Source organism: Diabrotica undecimpunctata, chromosome 4, assembly GCF_040954645.1.
Source record: "Diabrotica undecimpunctata isolate CICGRU chromosome 4, icDiaUnde3, whole genome shotgun sequence".
Lineage (NCBI taxonomy): Eukaryota > Metazoa > Arthropoda > Insecta > Coleoptera > Chrysomelidae > Diabrotica > Diabrotica undecimpunctata.
This window is the reverse complement of record NC_092806.1, coordinates 97,421,276-97,441,268: the sequence shown is the minus strand read 5'-3', so window position 1 is coordinate 97,441,268 and position 19,993 is coordinate 97,421,276. Positions and strand designations below refer to the sequence as shown.

Sequence of the window (19,993 nt, the reverse complement as noted above, 5' to 3'; positions counted from 1 at the left end):
TAGAGAACAAAAGAAACAAAGTCTAGATTCAGAAACATTCACTCCACGAATAACAACCCATTTTATGACTAGAATCGAGGAAAAACTGGCTAGATCAACACATCTGCAAGATATACAAAAAAAATAAGCTGCTTCTCGCCATCTGAACCCTCAAAAGGAACTTCCTTATGGTAGTTATCTTCCTTAAATCTGCCAGGAAGACTCTTGCCTGCAAACAGCGGTTAACCTGTGTGAATCTGGGGTGATAAAAGATTCATTACACTTTCTTCGTTGACTTTGCCATTCAAATCGCTCTTTTCTGAAGGGACAAGGTTTATTTATTTGAACTCAACATGTAAAGTACAGTCAGTAAGCTATTACTTATAAAGATCATTGCAAATTTAACACTAGCTTCACTTATATTGACTACATATTACCCCTAAATAGCAGATAAAACATTCAGAAGTATGTAATATGGGTGAAGTGGTGTAATTCTTGTTAGATAAATTAAGCATTCTTCCCTTTTTTGTGCACTACTATCCATTTTTACACAAAAATATCTATTTAAGCAAATAAATATTTATTTTGAGATAACCTTCTATCCAGAATTATATGTAGTACACAGATAAAACCAGAAATAAAATAATAAAAATCTGTATACAAGATATCATAAAACATTGGATGAAATAAAAAAAGTTCTTACTTATCGAATTCTTAAATAAAACGTATGAAGACATACTCACGTTAACAAAATACATTAGGAAATTTCCGCATATGAAAAAAATCCAATTTGGTAACGAAATCCTTTTGTATCTATAAAGCTATTTTTAGAAAAGCACGTACCTACCAAAAACAGGTAGTTAATAGTATACATATCTGTTACACACTGTAATGCGTATGAACGATAACAAAAATAAGGAGTCCATATCAACCGTTCAGACTATACGCGAGAAGTATACAGCTTAATGGCAGAGTTGCCAAACTATCAGAGCTTAGTTAAACCGATATACCTATGGTTCCAATATACAGTGAAAAAGATCTGAACGACCCCTATAAGATATACACGTGAACTATGCAATATACATTCATGATACAGGGGTACTTAAGGGCTCCACAAAATTTTTAAAAATTATGAAACTATACATGTTGACGAATCGACAGAGCCAATATTATGGAATGGTCAAGTGAGCTCCGTATATCGGTGTCCAGTTGACCACGGAGCTCACTTGAACCTGAATTTTAACATGGGCGGAGTCCACTTTATGCCGTAGATATATATATATATATATATATATATATATATATATATATATATATATATATATATATAAGGATTTCCACAGTTTTCACTGTATTCCTTCACTCAACCGTTTTCTCCAATTTTTCCTGTTTAGACAGTCCCCTTCCTGTAGGTTTCTTCTACTCATTGCTTCGTCCACTTCATCTCTGAAAGATCTTCGGGGTCTGCCTCTCTTTCTTCTTCCTATCGGGCTCCACTCTGTTATTCTATTTATCCACCGATTTTGGTCTGCTCTTCTGACATGTCCGTACCAGGTTAACCTCTTCTGTTCGATGTAGTCTATTATGTCGGAGTTCATTCCCATTCTCCTCTTAATCTCCATGTTATTTATTCTATCTCTTCTTGTTACTCTGCAGCTTCTCCTTAGGAATTCCATCTCTGTTGCTCTTATTTTATTTTTGGTTTTCTTATTTATTGTCCAATTTTCACACCCATAAGTGAGGATACTTCTTGTCATGGTATTATATATTTTTTTCTTTGTTTTCATGTTTCATTTCAAAACTTATTACTATGGTTTCTGTCTCTTTTATTTTTTATATTCATTTTAGGTTAGTTTGACAGAGGAAGTGTCTATGTTTATGCAAACCTTCATTGCTAATTTTGACATAATATGTAAAAATATTTCGTTTGCACTTATTAAACAAGCAACAGAGTTTATATTACTAAATAATTAAGAAGGAAAAAACCAAACACAAATAAAAAATAAATTTTATTTTATTTGAACTAATCCCTTTAATCTGTGTAACTTTTAAAGGACTTTTATTTAGTTGTTGTTCTTTTCATTAAAACAAGATTACTGTATATAGCACTAAGATTTTTAATGTCTTCTCTTTTGTTTAAGGTGTTTTGTGTAGTTTTAATTAAACACATTTCTAGAAACAGTCTTTTGTTGTAATTTCTTTCCCTTCTCAATATTTCTGCTTGATCATAGTTAAGCGTGTGGCCCATCTTAATAGAATATTCACTTAATGCAAAGGCTTGTATTTTATTCAGATGAATGTCACTCTTGGGCGATGTTAATTTTCCGGACAAATTTTTGGACGTTTCTCCAATATATATTCTATTGTAATTATTACAGGGTAGAGAGTACACTACATTGGAGCTTTTTTTAATATTTAAGGGCGTTTTAAGTTTGGTGTGAAATTTCGATATTGTTTTTATATTTCTGGTTCCAATTTTGATATTAGGTACTTCTCTAAAAGTATTTAATAGTCTACCTATTTGTTAAACCTGGAATATATGGTAATGAGTGGTACAATGTATTATACAGTATACTCCCTCTATAACGAACACGGTTATTACGAGGTTTCGCTTATAACGAGGTACATTAGAGATGTCCCGTAAAATTTCTATTGAACTATAACCCTCTATAGCGAGGCAAATTTGGTTATAACGAGAGAAAATAAGATCGAAAAACGTGTTTTTTACATTTTTGACCCGGACGTAGTTATAAATACCCTTTTTAACTGCCCCGCAATTAACTTCACTGCCGTTCGCAATAAACTTCTTTACAATAAATACAACTATTTCACATCTTTAGAAAATATGATGGATAGATAGAATGATACGGGACAATTTAAAGCAGTCAAAAATGACAGACTTCTTCCAATTGAAGAAGCAATAGTTTAGTATGTAATTGGAAAAAAATGTATGTACAGATTTTTTGTTTTAACGTATATCATTGAAAATAAAAGTAAACAACTCTTTTTTTTTAACGTATTTTATTGACAATAAAAGTAAACAACTTTGTTTCAAAAACGCCATTCAAACAATATTTATTAGCATCTTATATTGCTCCGAATGGCTTCATTATAAGAAGTGAATGTTTTAGAAAACTACATATTCATATGTATGCACAGCATTATTGTTGTCTGATATAACGAAATCGGCATGTAACGAGGTAATTAGTCTGCCATTTCAGTTCTCGTTATAGAGGGAGTCTACTGTATGTATATATATATATATATATATATATATATATATATATATATATATATATATATATATATATATATATATATATATATATATATATATATATATATATATATATATATATTCCGAAAGATTTCCACGGTTAGTACAATTAAACCTACAGCTAAGATCAATACTATTACAAAAATTAATATTAAACTCAACAGTCTTCCGGGTTGAACCGCGTTCATTATCATTGCGCCGAGCTTTCGACATCCTCTCTGATGTCTTCTTTAGGCCTTCTGAAGTCTCAGTCTCCCGAGTCCACAGACACTATTACACTGATCACCAATCAATGCACTACTGTCACTGGGAACAAAATACGGTTCATTTATACCGTCGATGGTGACGTGGTTTGGGTGGAGGATGGGTTTGGGTGTGGGGGTTAGCGTGGGGATTAGCGCGGGGATTGACGTGAACATTTTTGACAGTGGGATTTTGATTCGCAGATGATATTTTCTTTACGAGAGGTCTCCATGTCGAAGGTAACCGTATGCCGTCATCTCTTTTATTGGGACAATTTGGCCTTTTTTCAATTCTATGGCTTCTCGGATAATTCTTGGTTTATAGAAGCGGATGGGGGGTACGGTACTGGGGTTTTCAAAATCAATTTTGTGACCTGTATAAAGATGGTGTTGACCTAGAGCTGAAATTAAATCGGAATTGCGAACAGAAAAGGAATGTTCAAAAATCCTATTTTGGATTCTACGATTTGTTTGACCTGTATAGGATCGGCAGCAGTCTGCACAAAAAATTTCATAAATTCCGTGTTGTTCATTTGGAATGTTGTCTTTGATTGATCGGACAAGAGATAAAAGTTTTTGTTGGGGGGTAAATTTTGTCTTTATGATTCCTCTTGATTTAAGAATTTTTCTCGATTTTGTCAGTGATACCTTTGCTGTAAGGAAGAAAAGCTTTCGTATGATGAGGGTCTGAGTCTTTTTTATTGATATGGGAGATTCGTGTCTGTGGATCCTCCTATTGATGTGATTTTTGCAATATAGCAGATTGAAAAAGAGTAACCAATATTTTGTTAAGTATTTAAGGGATTTGTGCCGTGTACCAGAGTATTGAAAATATTTCCAGTGTTATAAAAAGCTGCGTATAGGGTGTGTCCAATGTGCCGGTGATTTTGGTTCCAACGTCACTTTATTTGTCTCTGCTCGTCTTTCCAGGCCAGTTGAAGCAGTCCTTTTTTGTATAGCAGAAATTCCAGTATAATTCCAGTTTAACCATCAGAAACTTCAGTGCTGTTTTTTTGGTGAAATCTGGTAACTTTTTTTGTTTTCATTTTGAAGTAACGACAGACATTTTTTTTAATAATAATTGCTTTCATAATTTAAATAATAAATAATAAAAATAAAAGGTTTTAATAATTAATATTGTAAATCTTAGGGTGTGGCTATGCTGTCATTTTAATTGATCTCTGTTAATTCAATGTTGACATATGACAGCTAGATTCATATTTTTGTGACATTAGCTTGTTTTGTTTTTAAAAAAGGTTGATCTTTATGAACAGTTGTATTTAAAAAGATAATTCTTTACTTGTAATAATTTTTTATTTGCCACAGTTTATAGCAAAATAACATTTGTAAGTTATGTAGCAATTCCCACTTGTAAACGAATAGAAGACATGTAAGTTTTTCTTTGTTATTTTTGGTATAAATTTTTGTAACTAATTATATCATATATATTTTGTTCCATTTAATATTTTGTAACTGTTGCGACAGTAATAAATGTTTAATTTATCTCTCTGAACCATTTTGTTTATTTTAGAAAAGTCTCCTAACCCCTGTTTGTGTTCTTTATTTTAGTAAAGAAGAGCCTTTTTTCCATTATCCATCAAGATTAGGATTCTTCGAAGCGGCGTCCTTATTTCAAATAGCTTGATGTCTTTCTTGTTGTTTTTATTTGCCCTTTTGTCCAGGAGATTTATGTAAGTATCCATTTGTTTCAATTTTTTTTGTAGTTGCTCCAATCCGACCACTTGCCATTCACTTATCCACGACCCAGTCTTCAAATAAGCCCTGAGTGCCGTTCGCACAGTATCGTTTATTTTGCTTGCCCTATCTCCACCCGAGTAGTTTCTGTCCCCAGTTTTCGAACCCCCTATAATTATACCCTATGTGGTAGGCAAAATATTTCGTTAGAATAGTCAACATATCGTAGCCAACATGTGGGTTTGAGCATTGATGTGGATAGTCCTCGGGTCTCGAAGTCTTCCATAAAGATATTAGGAATTACTGGAGATAGTGGACAGCCCATTGGGGCACCATTTATTTGTCTGTAAATTTGATTTTGGAAGATAAAATAAGTGTTGGACATACAATGTTTAATGAGAGATAAGTGGTCTTGCTGGATACTGTATTAAGTTTTCAGAATGTTTAGAGTTTCGTCTATAGGAATTTTTGTAAAGTGGAGCCTTACAGGTAAGAGTGTGGAATTAGTAGATGCGCTAAAAAGAAGGAGAGTACAAACTCCTTGTATTCAAGAGATTAGCTGGAAAAATAACACTTGGAATGAAATTGGTATAATTGCTGATATTGAAATGAAAGATAATGTAGTGCAAGTGTTAAGAACGAGTGATAGAATAATATCAGTGAAATATGACTTGATAAAGAAGTATTGAATGTTTTGTGCGTGTATGCTCGTCAAACAGGCCTACATAAGAATAAAAGAAAAGCTTTCTATAAATTAGGAGACATACTGAGTTTTATTCCAACAGAGGAGAAAGTCATACTAGGAGGTGATTTTAATACAAATGTGGTCCAATCCAACACAGGATATGAAGCAATACATGGAGGTCTAGGCTTTGGAACTAGAAATGAAGCTGAATATGATATACTGGAATTGGCACAGTATAGATATGGCGATTTTTAACACATTCTTTCAAAATAGAGCCCATAAGTTACTTCTGCTGCATATCGAAGTGAAAAACAAGAAACTAAACCAATATAGGAGAGAACTAGAAAAATCAAGTGGTGTGTGATAAAAGATGAGGAGGAATGACTATTCAGGACAAAAATATTAGAAAAATGTGTTGGAATATGAAGGGTCAAACGAAGTTCAAGAAAAAAATAAAATAGAGAAAATTATATAAAGAGAGGCAACAAAATAGGTGGGAGACAGATCTTCAAAACTGTACGGTCGCCAAAAAGGAAAAGAAAGTAGCAGTAGCAAAAGCTAAAGCAGAGGCTGATAAATTTCATGTGAAAGTAGGATTGCACCATGGCTTGGTGATTAGTCCTTATTTATTCTTATTAGTGTTGGATAAGATAAGCGAAACTACAGGGTAACATTCCCTGGTGCTTAATGTATGCTGATAATGTAGTGTTAGTAGGAAATAGTGAAAGCGATTTAGAACAAAAACTGAAACAGTAGAGACAAGCTCTTGAGGAAACAGGTTTAAAACTTAGTAGGACAAAATCAGAGTATTTGGAATGTTCATTTAAAGATGGAGTTACTACAAATAAAAAGATATCTTTGGATGGTGAAATGATTATGAGAAGTAATAGCTTTAACTACCTATGATCGGTACTACTTAATAGAATTAGGATTGGATAGATGAAGTGGAAGGAAGCGAGTGGTGTGTTGTGTAACATAATAATTCTAATGAAGCTAAAGAGAAAATTCTATAACAGTCATTAGACCAGTTACAATGTACGGAACTGAACGTTGGGCAGTTAAAAAGAAAGAGGAACAAATGCATGTGGCGGAAATAAGAATGCTTAGATGGATGAGTGGGGTGATAAAAAAAGATAAAATTAAGAATAAATATATTAGGGGAAGTCTATAAGTGGCACACCAATTGATGCCAAAATGAGAGAACATAGAACATGAAGACGAAAAAAGACCTGTTGGGACACTTAGGCAGGATATGTCGGTAACGGGAATTGATATTAGTAAGACTCAAGATGTAAACTTATGGAAAAATGTATTTAGGGAAGCCCGCCCCGCATAGTGACAAAGGCAAAAAAAATGATATGCAAATATCCACGTATTTGTTATTTAATCATTGCAAAATTGGTTTTACAGCTTTAGGTCACATTCTTATAAGTTAATGGGAAGGTGCAGTATATCATTGACGATATTGTTATATGATAGAGGTTGTAACACAGCGGCCCATACCATAATATAAAAAATTTTTATTGATTAAATTTATAATAAAATGGGCGACAAGAAACTTTTACAATAGTTTATGGATCGAAAGTGGTAGCTTGTCCAACACAAAGCTACCGGAAGTAAAATATTACATATCATGCAGACACGTTTTTTATGTAGATGACGAATCTGTTATCTAAATAATTCTAGCTACGATAGTTTACAAGTAAATGTGTTTTTATTAGTAGAAACTCCCGATTTTATAGTTTTCTCCCATAACTTTTAGTGCTGAATCCGCCATCAGTTTTTTTTTCGTGAATTTAGCATGGAGTTCCAGTCCATTTGCCGCATCCGTTTTTCTGTATTTATTGCAGTTTTGTCTGAACTAATCCGTGGACGAACAGATAGACAGGTCGCACAAAATTAAAGGTTGGAGATGATTTTAAATATTTATTTTGATCCAATACGAGGATATTGTATAAAGGAGCATAGAGCATATTGTACAATAGGTATTAAATAATCATTAGAAAATGATTATTATAGGACCGACTTTCATTTTGTAATTAAAGTAGTCCACAGCATTTCCTAGTCATGAGCCACTAATAAAAATAAGTAACGGTTTAGTGGGAAACTGTAGTACTTCGTGATGTTTCTCGAATAAGTACCAGACATCATAAGCAGATACCAATGTTTTCCAATGGGAAGATATTATAATACTAACATAAATATTCGATCAAGGCCAAGGGCACTAGACGAAGGTAAAACCCACGTGTCGAGAAAAATCAATAGATATGTTGGATATTCTAACTTAAGAATATATAATATATTCTTCAAACTACTGAAGACTTATCTCATCCAACTATGGGAGTTACCAGCTGAAGTAGCAGAAGTGTGAAAACATATTCCACAAAAGTACTTCTTGGTATAGAGCCTCATTTCCTTGTTTTTATATTCCTATATACTGTATAATACTTCTGTATTTTACTTTCCACCTATTTCGCCAGTTCGGGCATTTTTCTGATTCCGAAAAAGTTCTTACATTCCATGTTCATTTTTTCTCAATTTCAGTCTTTGTCTGTCTGTATTGCTCGTGGACAATTCGTATTTAAAAAGACAGTAGGAAACAAAAAAACGTCAAGTGATATATTAGTTTTCTACTTTCCTTAACAAACCTCTCCTTTTCAGATGTTTTAATGCACATTTAGCTGCAGTACACTTGGCAATACGGTAATTACGTCCAATACCTTTAAACAAACCTTTCCCAAATACTTCCACAGTAACTCTAACTCGTCTTCCATCGGCCAACTTCTCTGGTTTCCCAAATTTGGCCGTTTCTGGTTCGAGTTCCAAGAGTTCTCTAATGGGTGATTTGGGTACTTTATTGCTAAACTGTTCGATCTCTGGTTTCATCATTTTATAGTACACTTTCCACACAGCATCTAACGACATTCCAGAATCTAAAAATATTGCACCTGCTACAGATTCAAAGACATCTCCCAAGGCTTTAGGAACTTCTACATCTTCTATTTCCTCACATTCGGTCTCTACAACCAGGTACAATTCTTCTACTAAAGAATGTCCACTCTCTTCTTGTAGTCTTATAAATCTCTCCACAACCTAAAAATATCAAAAAGTGTTATTAACAAAATTCAAAGAGGTTTGCTTTCAACTAATTAAGAAAAACATCTGTGCGATTGAAAAAATATTTTTAGATATATCTTAGCAAAACCAAAAATTATAAGATAAGGTGTATTCATATTATATAGTACTGCAATAATTGAGAAGTCGATACAATTCCATAACTGTGGATATATAACCACCTTGACACTTTAGTACTTAAACACACATTTAGTGAGTAAAATTAGAACAGAAATGGTTTTAAAACTATTTTCGTCGTGGCATTTTTATATTAACTACTTTATTTAATAACAATAAATCACAATTTTAATAAAAAATAATTAGATTTGATATTTCGATTTCCAGCTGAAAATCGTCCTCAAAATACAAAACAAAACAACTATTTTATTTTGTTACCTGAAAATAAAAATATTCTTCTAATGGTTTAATTTTATCTGCTTCACTCAAAATGACGATCGAGATATGTTTTATAGATTGAAAAGTAACGAACTTTAAAATACTATTGTTGGTATTTTTGAGGTGCAATCCTTTTGAACGAGTGTATTGGAGCACAGTTCATTTGATTACGTAAAATCAACTTTAACTTAAGAACACCTGTTAGAACAAATAGTTAAATGTTGTGATTGGTTTTTAAAAATATAACCACTTACAATAATGACAGTAAACTTCTTTTAGTCGTTAGCAGTTTCATTATAAATAATGGAGAACAAACAGGAAAAATAGTCATGATAACTATTCCGACATAAAAGTATTTGGTCTTACATTTAGTTTACTCTCAATATTAATATCAAATTCCAATATTTCATGAATATATTAAAATAAACTATAAAAATAATTTATTCTCATCATGATATTAAGTTACTAATGTCGTCATCTTCTTTTTAGATACATTTTCTTTTAATATTTGTAGCCAAATCCAGATACATTCTACTAAGGAATTTGCTACGCAGTTTGTATGATTTAGCAAAATAAGAGTGTCTGAAAAGGATTCCAAGGGAAACACACCAGCAATCATGTGAAAAGTTCATTATTCAATTTAAAAATGATTTACATGGTAAACAATATTTCGCTTACATAAAACAAATTAGTTTTCAAGACTGTGAGTGTCAACTCCCTGGTTTTCCTCATGATTTACTATGAAATTACTAACAAAAAGATTTTACTTCCATGTTCGAAATTGGTGGTCTAAAACGCTCGTCTCGGACACAACAAGTTTTATTTTTAGTGGGCATATTTTGTAAATATAATCATTCTCAAATTACAACTCCTAAAGGGAGCCATCTCTAAAATCCAAAATACCTAACTAGGCGTAACTTTGGATAGAACGTTACGCTTTTAGAGAATATTTAAGTACAATTGCCGAGAAGCTAAAAACCAGAAATAATATTCAGAAGATCTGCGGCACAACATGGGGGGCATCGGAATCGACACTCAGGTCTTCAGTCTTATCTCTTTATTTATTTATAGTTTATTCCATAGCTGAATCTTTCGCACCAATATGGATCAACAGTTCTCAGGTTCGAGAGATTAATGTCCAGCTAAATAACACCAAGAGAATAATAGCTGGAGTAATCAAATCCACACCAACCCATTGGCTACCAGCGCTGAGCGGCATTCCACCACCTTCGACCTTCGCCGGCTCAATCCTCTAACCAAAGAATACAAAGTTCGGCAGCAGGGTACCTTTCTGTACGCATGGAAGGGTGGATAGTTAAAAACTATTCTATCGTATGTCAATTTTTTTACTGAATACGAATATGTAGCAATACCAATGTTGTTGTATGCGGCTGTAGGAATGTTAAGATTCGGTCATGTTAAACGTCGAGACGTTAATCACCTAGCATGAAGAATTTCTGATTAGCACGTTCCTGGAGGAGTAGGAGAGAAAGATAATAGAAGACCTGGGAAGACGCTTAGGCAGGTCATGTCTGAAAACGGGGGGAATGATATTGATATGACCGAAGATAGAAACTTATGAAGAAATGTAACTAGAGGAACCGACAACGCATAAGGATAAAACCAAAAATAATGATGATAATGATGACGATAACTAATGGCAAAACAATAGATAAGACATGAATAATTTGATTATTATGCCAAAGAGCCATCTTTCTATCCCTTCTATCACATACTCAACTTCCCAGTCTGTTCTCTCCAACACTATCACTTATAAAATTAAAATAAAAAAACTTTGATAAAATAAAGGCAGATATCGAGCACAGTTTTATTAATTAAATCTTGCCCAAGTACTTTCGCTCACTAGAGCATCCTCAGGGGCATTTAGTCATACTCTGTCGCTTCGGTACTTACGAGTAACGTGTTTTTTTGCATGTTCCTCGTTGAAAATTGTACTGCTGTGTTGAAACATTAATTATTTTTGAAATAATATTCAACTATTGTTAATTGTTAATAGTTAAATATTATTTCAACCTTGTATAATGTAGCCTGAGCAGAGTAAAATATTTTGATATTTTACTCGTCAATAGAAGGAATAGTTACAATAAACTGACAAACGTTAAAAAAAATTAATGAAGTCAATTTTAAGGTAATTAGATATTAAACTGTTGAAATTGACTTTAAAATGCAGTATCATAAAGTGGTATAAAGACAAACAAAAGGAATATTCAGACGACTGAATACCTTATAAAAGCCGTGAAATAAAAATCGACACAAATATTTATTAAAGTTATTCGATACTAAGAACAGCTCAAGATAGAGAGCAATTTGCTGTAGTTATAGCCAACCTTCAGTAATGGAGAGGGCACCTTAAGAAGAAGATTCGATCTATTTCGTTTCAAATACCGTATAAGATCAAAGAGAGCGAAAGGAAGATACATAAGATTTGAGTCAAAATAAAACTCCAATTCCTACCCTAAAGAGAGAAGAGCATTGAGGAAAGGCTTGAAACAGGATATACTCTTCTTCTTCTTAGTTTATTGACCTCCACCTACTTGGGTATTTGGCCAGCTTATTGTCGTAGAATAAAGGATAAAATTTTTATTCACCTACAATTTGGAGTTGGAGTATGGAACAAACAGAACAGAGGTAAAAGCTTTTCTCGCTCAGGGGAATTCGCTGCCGAGAATTACACAATCCTAAATGACATCAAACAATTTAAACGTCTAAAAAAAGTCAACTACAACATTATACCTCTTCTCTTTTTTTTTTGCCGATTATCGATATCTCAGAATATCGATTCAAACTTACAGGGACCGATGGAACATGAAAGCTATAAATAATAGCGATATATTAGAGAAACACATTCAATGAGCAAAAGAATGTTACAAATGTTACATCACCTTTAAAAATGTCTGCCGTACTCGCAGACGAAACGAAAGGAAGAAATGATTCCAAACCCTGGCTTGAAAACGCCAAAAGCAATATCTCATTACAAATATGGGGGTCTTGAAACCTGATTAATTTAAATATCTAGGATCGATCATAAATAAAATAGGAAAATAGATAAAGATGCGTCCAGTAGAGTTAAGATTGATAAGTAGTTGCCAAAAAAGGATAACAGTTAAAATGAATATATATTGTTGTTAATTCAACAATATTTCTGCCAGACAATTTAAAAAAAAGTGCAGGCAAATATGCCTACAATCAACTACTAATGAGGTTGAAGTTTATACAGTTCGGTTACAAGTTGAGAGTAGTACTCTCCAGTTATGGGTTTAACTTTACCAATATAGTCCATGAGCAAAACTCCTTCCGAATTTTGCTGTCCACTGCTAAGACTACTGTTTGATTTCGGGTGTGTAATGGAAAAACTATGTTTCCCACACTGTAATGTATCAATGCAAAAAGAAATTTTTGATGGTCTTCAGAGGCGCCAAGCACTTTTCGAAAAAAAAGTGTCATGCATTCTGTATCCTTAATGTATTAGAAATTTTAGCACCTTCACAAGTCGATCTTCCATAATCATACCATGCGCTTCGGTAATAATTTTCTGTTTGGTTGCAATTATTGGACCGTAGTGAGTACAGGCTGGTTCTAGACCAGAAACTGAAGTCATTACTTCATAATTTAAGCCTAGTGTATCGTTTCAAGGTGACGCCAAAAAATGGAGATCACATGTCCATGCACACAACATAGATGCCACGCCCATTGACATCACTGACCGATGAGCGTGGCATGACCAAACAATGAACCAATGGCCACGCCCACTGACTAATATATACAATCTACCAATGGTCATGTTCACTAACGTAGCATACCAATATAAAAAGTTGAAGAATCCACTAATATAACACACCAATAGGAACAATGGACTATTGTTTACGCATTATTAGACAGTGGGCGTGGCGATTGGTCTATTGTTCCTATTTATCTGTTAGATGACTGTGTTTAATGTGCCTCCAGTAGGTTGTCGTTCCATCGTTTTCGTGGTCTTCCTATTGGGGAACAGTCTCTCGCCGTCTTTACTACTCTCTTTGTTGTCATCTTGTAAACGTGACCTTGAAATAAGGCACGAGGCTACGTGAGCTTATATTCTGAAATCTTCACGTGTTAAAGCTTCGTTTACAAAAAATTTTACGAAGGAATATTACTCGATTTTTTTCTATTTTCGACACATAGCACATCCCAACTGCTTCAACTAATGGTTGTGACCTGCAATCACTTGCAATTAGACATGGCGTCTAGTACCACATGTATCAGCGTAAACAAATATCATGCGAGTATAGTGTTGTAATCTGTGGGCTAGGCCAGGAACTTATCTCAGCACCCTCAAAAAATAAACGTATGGGCAGGGATAGTCAATGATAGAATTAAAGGTACCTTTGTCTTCGATGAGCCTTTTACGGGACAAAGATATATTATTTTTTTATAAAATGATCTTATACCCCCTCTTACAGACTTTTTTCTGTTTTCTGACAGCAGTAAAATGTATTTAAAGCAGTAAAATAAATTACATACATACTTCTCGTTTTAATTAATTTAATTCAAAAATCAAACATTTTTGTGGCCACCCTATATAAATAATTATGGTAATTTTTATATCATCAAATAGAGAATGTATGATGGTGTATTTTATTATTAAGATATTTAAAATTTATCCAAATATACATCAGAAGTCTTTACTTCTTTGTAAGTTTTTTTAAACTATGGTATACAGCCAACCACTACGATATTCCCTTTTATTTTGAATAAATTCTCTGCACCGTACTGAAGACGACCAATAGTCATAAATACGTACATATGATTGCCTTTCATCTTATACATATATTTTATTAAATTTTATTTTTTTTCTTTGTTGCGAACTATGCTGATACCTACTAACTTTATTTTGCTATGAACTCGCATTTACCTTTTCTTATATATATATATATATATATATATATATATATATATATATATATATATATATATATACTAACATGTTTAAAAATAAAACTTACTTCGTTCAAGCCTGGTGACAGGTGTCTAAAATATTTATGAAAGTTATTTCTCACAGCTAGAGATGCAAAAATTGTATTATTAACTAGAGCTGATCTCAAATCCGTCAAAGCACCAGGAGAATGCATCCTAGGATCTTCATACAGATGTCTTGTTATTAAATAATCGAGTACAGCATCGCCCAAGAACTCCAACCTCTGGTAACAATCTGTAAGGTGGTTAGGGAAGTACGACGCATGGGTCATGGCTTGCAACAAATATGAACGGTCAGTAAACTTGTAACCAATGTGTCTTTCAAATTTATCGTATCCATCCAACAGTCTGGTTAATTCTCCCTCCGGATCTTGCACATGTCGTAAAAGCGGTGATCTGGGTGGTTTAATTTCTCCATAGCCTTCATCTGGCAGCCTTGGCAATACCCTTATTCCCAACCAAGCCATAAATAGAAGTGCTCCGCGCGGTCCACATTCTATTAAATAAGCGCCTATAACTGCTTCTACACAATCTGCAATGCTTTTATCAGGGATGCTATGCTGCGTAACTAAATTATATGGAATTGCCATAGGACCATCACTCAACAAATTACTTGTTAATGTATAACCCTCTGCGCGTTCTCGAACCATTAAACAAATATCATCTAGGCTCATGTTTCTAGTAGCTGCCATGTCTGCAACTGACCAGCAATTCGCTGGATATTGTGCGTCTATTAACGCCTCCTCCAGTTGTTTCGGAACATAAAAGCACGGTGGCAACCAATTATCGTGAGGATCAAATTTTGTAGCTATCATAAACTCTCCTAAATATTTCCTTCTTCCTAAACGATATAAATTCAAATTGCTAACTTGTTTAGACCTCAAATGACTTAACTTTCCTTCATGAACGTTTTCGTATTTAGAATATAAGTAATTTGTTATAGCATATTTTAAAAAAGAATCACCAATTGTTTCTAGCCTCTCTAAATTAATGCCATCGTTGGCATTTGACATGGTTAAAGCTTGCAATAACACGTTAGGACTTGGGCCAGGATGTTCCTCTAGGTTTGGTTGTTTATCAAAACTAAACGATAGCGGTTCAGATTTATCATACTCGTTAAAATGTTCTAATTCGAAGATATCATCCATTTGTTGCTCTGTAGGGGTCATATATAGTCCTGATAAATCAATGTTATTAACTATGTGATTTAAATATACTGTAACTCCTTCTTTATCCCTAGAAGAGTGTTTACTAAAATTATTTTCTCGTTTAATTAATATGCCACTTGAAAGTATATGCTTTTTATTTTTGTCACAGGCGGCATGAAATTCTTTCTTAAGATTCTCAGTCAGCTCGTTTTCCTCATCTATTTGCCATGCACTATCATCGTTGTACAGTTTGAAGGAACTATCTTCTTCATCTTCTTCATCATCTACAGCTTCTGCTTGATGATCACCTGTAAACTCAAGTCTAAAAGGTCCAAGTTCTGTATCCGAATCTTCATCATACATATCTGATTCACTGTCAGAAAAATCTTCGTAGTTTGTATCTACGGCCATCCAACTTGTTGGTGAAGCGTATCGAACTACGGCCGAATTTTCTGGGTTTGTAGATCCGGCCATTTCATTACACCATGTACCTATTTCGATCCATTTAGACTCACTTTCGTTATTAGAGTCACTTATATACGTCTCTAATTTGGTGTCGTCATTAGTGCAATCATCTACATTCCCATCGTCTTCATCCGATTTTATTTCCCGAATTGTTAACGTGTGCAGTTTATCTGCTACTTTTGTTTCCAAAGCTGCTAAGTTCTCTTGTTTTTTCCGTAGCTCTTCCTCTCTGGATTTCTTGAGGACATCGGAGAGACTCCAACCGAAATTTAAGGAAGGCCATTTAAAATCTGCAATTAAATCATTAATATTCTAAATATAATGTACAGAAAAAATAAAAAATCAACTTAAAATTAATAGGACGGTAATAATTGTAATTAGAGAACTTAGTAATTGAAGGAAGACTGCCAAATATTTAATGAAATTGTAACAAACAATATAAAAAAGTAGAGGAGAGTGGCCCAAAATCATTCTTGAGAGCAAAACGATCCATCGCATTATTTTTAGGCCTGGTAATGCCATCTGTATTTGTAGTGGCGTCCGATCACCCAACGAACTTCTACAGTCAGTTGAATATAAGCCTTTAACGTAGAAACATCGTATTTCCCGAATTTCGTTAGTCCCTTAAAACTATTGTAATATTACTTTTAAACAAGCAGGAATGTACAATAGTGATATAGTTGCTGTAAGTCCAATATTTTACCGATAGCTTCAGATATTTACGAAAAACCAAACCTTGGTCGCTACGTAATAAACATCGCTGCCAGAAAAGTGTGCTCGTTCGGGCAAAATGATCTCGCATGGTGTCGGGTTAAATGATCCCGGGATCATTTTGCCTGCTCTATTAAAATATTTATGATAAAAAATATAGGTCACTTGATTTTTTTTTCATGACGACAAAATGGTTTAAAAATATAAACGGAAGACCGACAGGCAAAAATAATACGAAGATTAAATGCAGTAAGCTATAGTGTGCATAATGGCCTTGAATACAGAACAACAGCAAGAAATTTTGAGGTATCGTTTATGATTTTGAACGACGTTGTCAGTTAAAATAAGCTAGCCAAGGACCATTTGAAGAGACTTGGAAGCAAAACTACGTACTACTAAGACGTACGCCTGCCGAATACGCTACTACAAATCGCGAAAGAGCAGCAATCCAGTCGAACAAACATATTATTTATAAAACATCGCAACGTTTTATTGAAATTTACACTGGGTAATTGCACATCAGGAGATCTCAGTAATTATATTAAAAATCCCTATGTTCCGTTGAAAACTTTCCAAATGTATATATATATATATATATATATATATATATATATATATATATATATATATATATATATATATATATATATATATATATATATATATATAGTAAACTCTTAAATATTGGGGAAATCTGCAAGAAAGACTCTAATGAGTATCAATTGTTTCGCCGAACGTTTTCGATAAAGAGAATTAATTTGGCTTCTTCAGGGCTGAAAGAGAATAAATTATAATTAGCTGCCATATATTATCTATTAAAAACATTATTGATCTTACCGTAACTTAGAAGTGTAGAGTTAGAATATTAAAAAACTTTGCTAGTAACAACATAATGGTGTTTTTTGTTACTATGTGCAAAAAACAGTTTTTTTAACGTTGGAAATCTATGGTAGCTTTGAACTTAAAACGCAAAGGTTTACCTCTAATGATACTCATTAGAGTCTTTCTTGCAGATTTCCCTAATATTTAAGAGTTTACTATTTAACTTATCTGCAAAGATTAAATTTCTTTTCTATATATATATATATATATATATATATATATATATATATATATATATATATATATATATTGGGAAAAACAAAACCAAGAACACGGAATTAGTAGAAGGTTTTATGAATTAAGTTGAGCTGGGCAGCATATGGTAAATTAAAATACAAACTAAACATGAGCATTTCCTTAAAATTTGAAAACACAGATCTACAATGAACGTACCCTACCAGTCACCACATCTCTGAAACATGGATGTGGGATAAGAAGATAATAACTAAACTAAAAGTACATCAGAAAACTATAGAATGAAAATTTTTTAAGAAGAACTTAACTAAGAGTAGAAAAGATAACAAAGAGTATGTTCCTCGAAATGTAACTATGCCGGACATGTGGCTAGAAGTCCAGAAAACTGGAAAGGAAATGTGATTAGATGGGACCATGAGGAAAAAGGAGAAAAAGGAAAAAGAAGAAAGATGATACGACGACTTAAAAAGAACAAAGAGACTAAATTAGCACCGGCTATCCCAGAATAGAGAAAACTTGAGAGTAATCACGGAGGCCTATATCGAAAAGATAGAGAACGGCTGAAGAAGAAGACTCTTTCTAGGTTTGACTTACTAACTGGGTGTTACATAAGGAAGAAGAATTCAACATACTAAGGAAAAAAAATATTTTTATATAACGTTAAGTTTGGCTGGTATTACGAAGCTAGCTTAATCCTCAATTACCTTCAAGCATATTATATATAACGAATTATGGAACACTTACCTTCAGGCAAATTTGATTTTCCTAATTTGAGAGCCTCAGCTACTGTTCTCCGTATCTGATCGGCCAGGAGTAACGCGTTGATCCTGTAAAGAATGCAAGGTAACGCTACAGCTTTTCTCCATAGAGAACCTGGGAATGGATGAATGGCACACAGTTCAGGCACTAATATTTGCTTTTGTTCCAAGTTTTCACGTTTGGCACGTTTGGTTTCTTCACTGCTTGTTGGCAGAGCAACTCCTTTTCTGTTCACATATCTAGGAGTAAGAAAATTTAATCTGGCTGAAGTGTGATCGACGTCTAGTAAATTCTGGTTTAAGTTTTGAATCTGTATGCCATATTTTCGGTTATAATACTCCTCAAAAGTAGCGTACTCTGAGCCAGGAAATGCTGACGTTGGGTTCAGGTTGTTACAAATTTCAGCAACATAGAAATACTGAGGTTGATCTTGATTTCTATACCAGGGCATCACGACAGCATCACTATATGCCTCAGCTTTAAATTCGTAGTCTATTCTTTTTTCGTCGACAATAAACTCCGGAGTAGTTGTTAAATTATTGTAGATCAAATCTATGAAATCCCAGTGGACTCTAACACCTTGGGTATCATCTAAAAATTACTTATTTTAAAAAAGAAAAATTAATAAAAAACGCGTATATAATGTTGGATCCTAAAGAAAGCAAAGGGTTGGCAAATATTTTACCAAGAAAAACATAATAGAGAAAATACAAAATAAACTTTCGTACTTATGTGCTTTCTGAAACGGATGGCACTCTTGCTAAGTTTAGTTGCATGACGTACGTGTACGTGCCATAATCATACGGGACATGAGCGTAGAAATATACGCGTGCTTGATAGACTATCGCAAAGCTTTTGGATGTGTTTCACGTGAGAGAGACGGGAGATGGTTCTTGATAACTGGTCGTCATGAGACACTAACTCTACGATGGCTCCCGGTCAACTGCATTGGCGTCTAATCTAAACTAAATACGGGTATCCAGATATGCTGAAAATGTCACCGAGTGGAACATGAGTTGGAAAGTAGTAGGGCACCCATTTGTCCTGGGGTTGAGAAATCGGCCTCGAAGCTGGATAAACCAAAATCTTGGTCAACGGTATAAGGATGTGGAAGGCAAGGGAAAACCACTACATTAAAGATACCAATGGATATCTCTAGTACAATCATCATGTTGTTAGAAACCAACAACGGCGTTACTGATCATGGCCTCGGAAGTCAAGATCCAAGAGGAGAGGACAAGATAAGGGTTCTTAGGTCGTTAATCAGCGAATTTCTTGTCAAAGGAACGAAGAGAAAAGACTGTCCAACTCTGTCCAGGTGGTCCAACTCAGGTTGTTTCACAACAGATGAAGGATTATTTAGATAGCGAGGACAACCAACACAGACACGGCGTGGTAGGGATAGTTGATAAAACATCGAATAGAGCAGTGGAAGGCTTTTTCTCCATCTGAGAATGAGTAGTGGTATTAA

At 33.8% G+C, this 19,993-nt stretch overlaps 1 protein-coding gene across 1 annotated transcript in view; it reads right to left on the bottom strand.

The window, feature by feature from the left end:
* Window positions 1-7,383: 7,383 nt before the first annotated feature.
* Window positions 7,384-19,993, bottom strand: part of LOC140438833 (endoribonuclease Dcr-1-like) — a 115,228-nt gene continuing 102,618 nt past the window's right edge. Inside the window, exons 11-13 of the mRNA XM_072528477.1 lie at window positions 18,508-19,113; window positions 14,392-16,265; window positions 7,384-8,971 (exon numbers count right to left, since the gene is read on the bottom strand). Coding sequence (XP_072384578.1) covers window positions 8,501-8,971; window positions 14,392-16,265; window positions 18,508-19,113 — 2,951 coding nt within the window. The 3' untranslated portion in view covers window positions 7,384-8,500. The remainder of the gene's footprint in view (window positions 8,972-14,391; window positions 16,266-18,507; window positions 19,114-19,993) is intronic.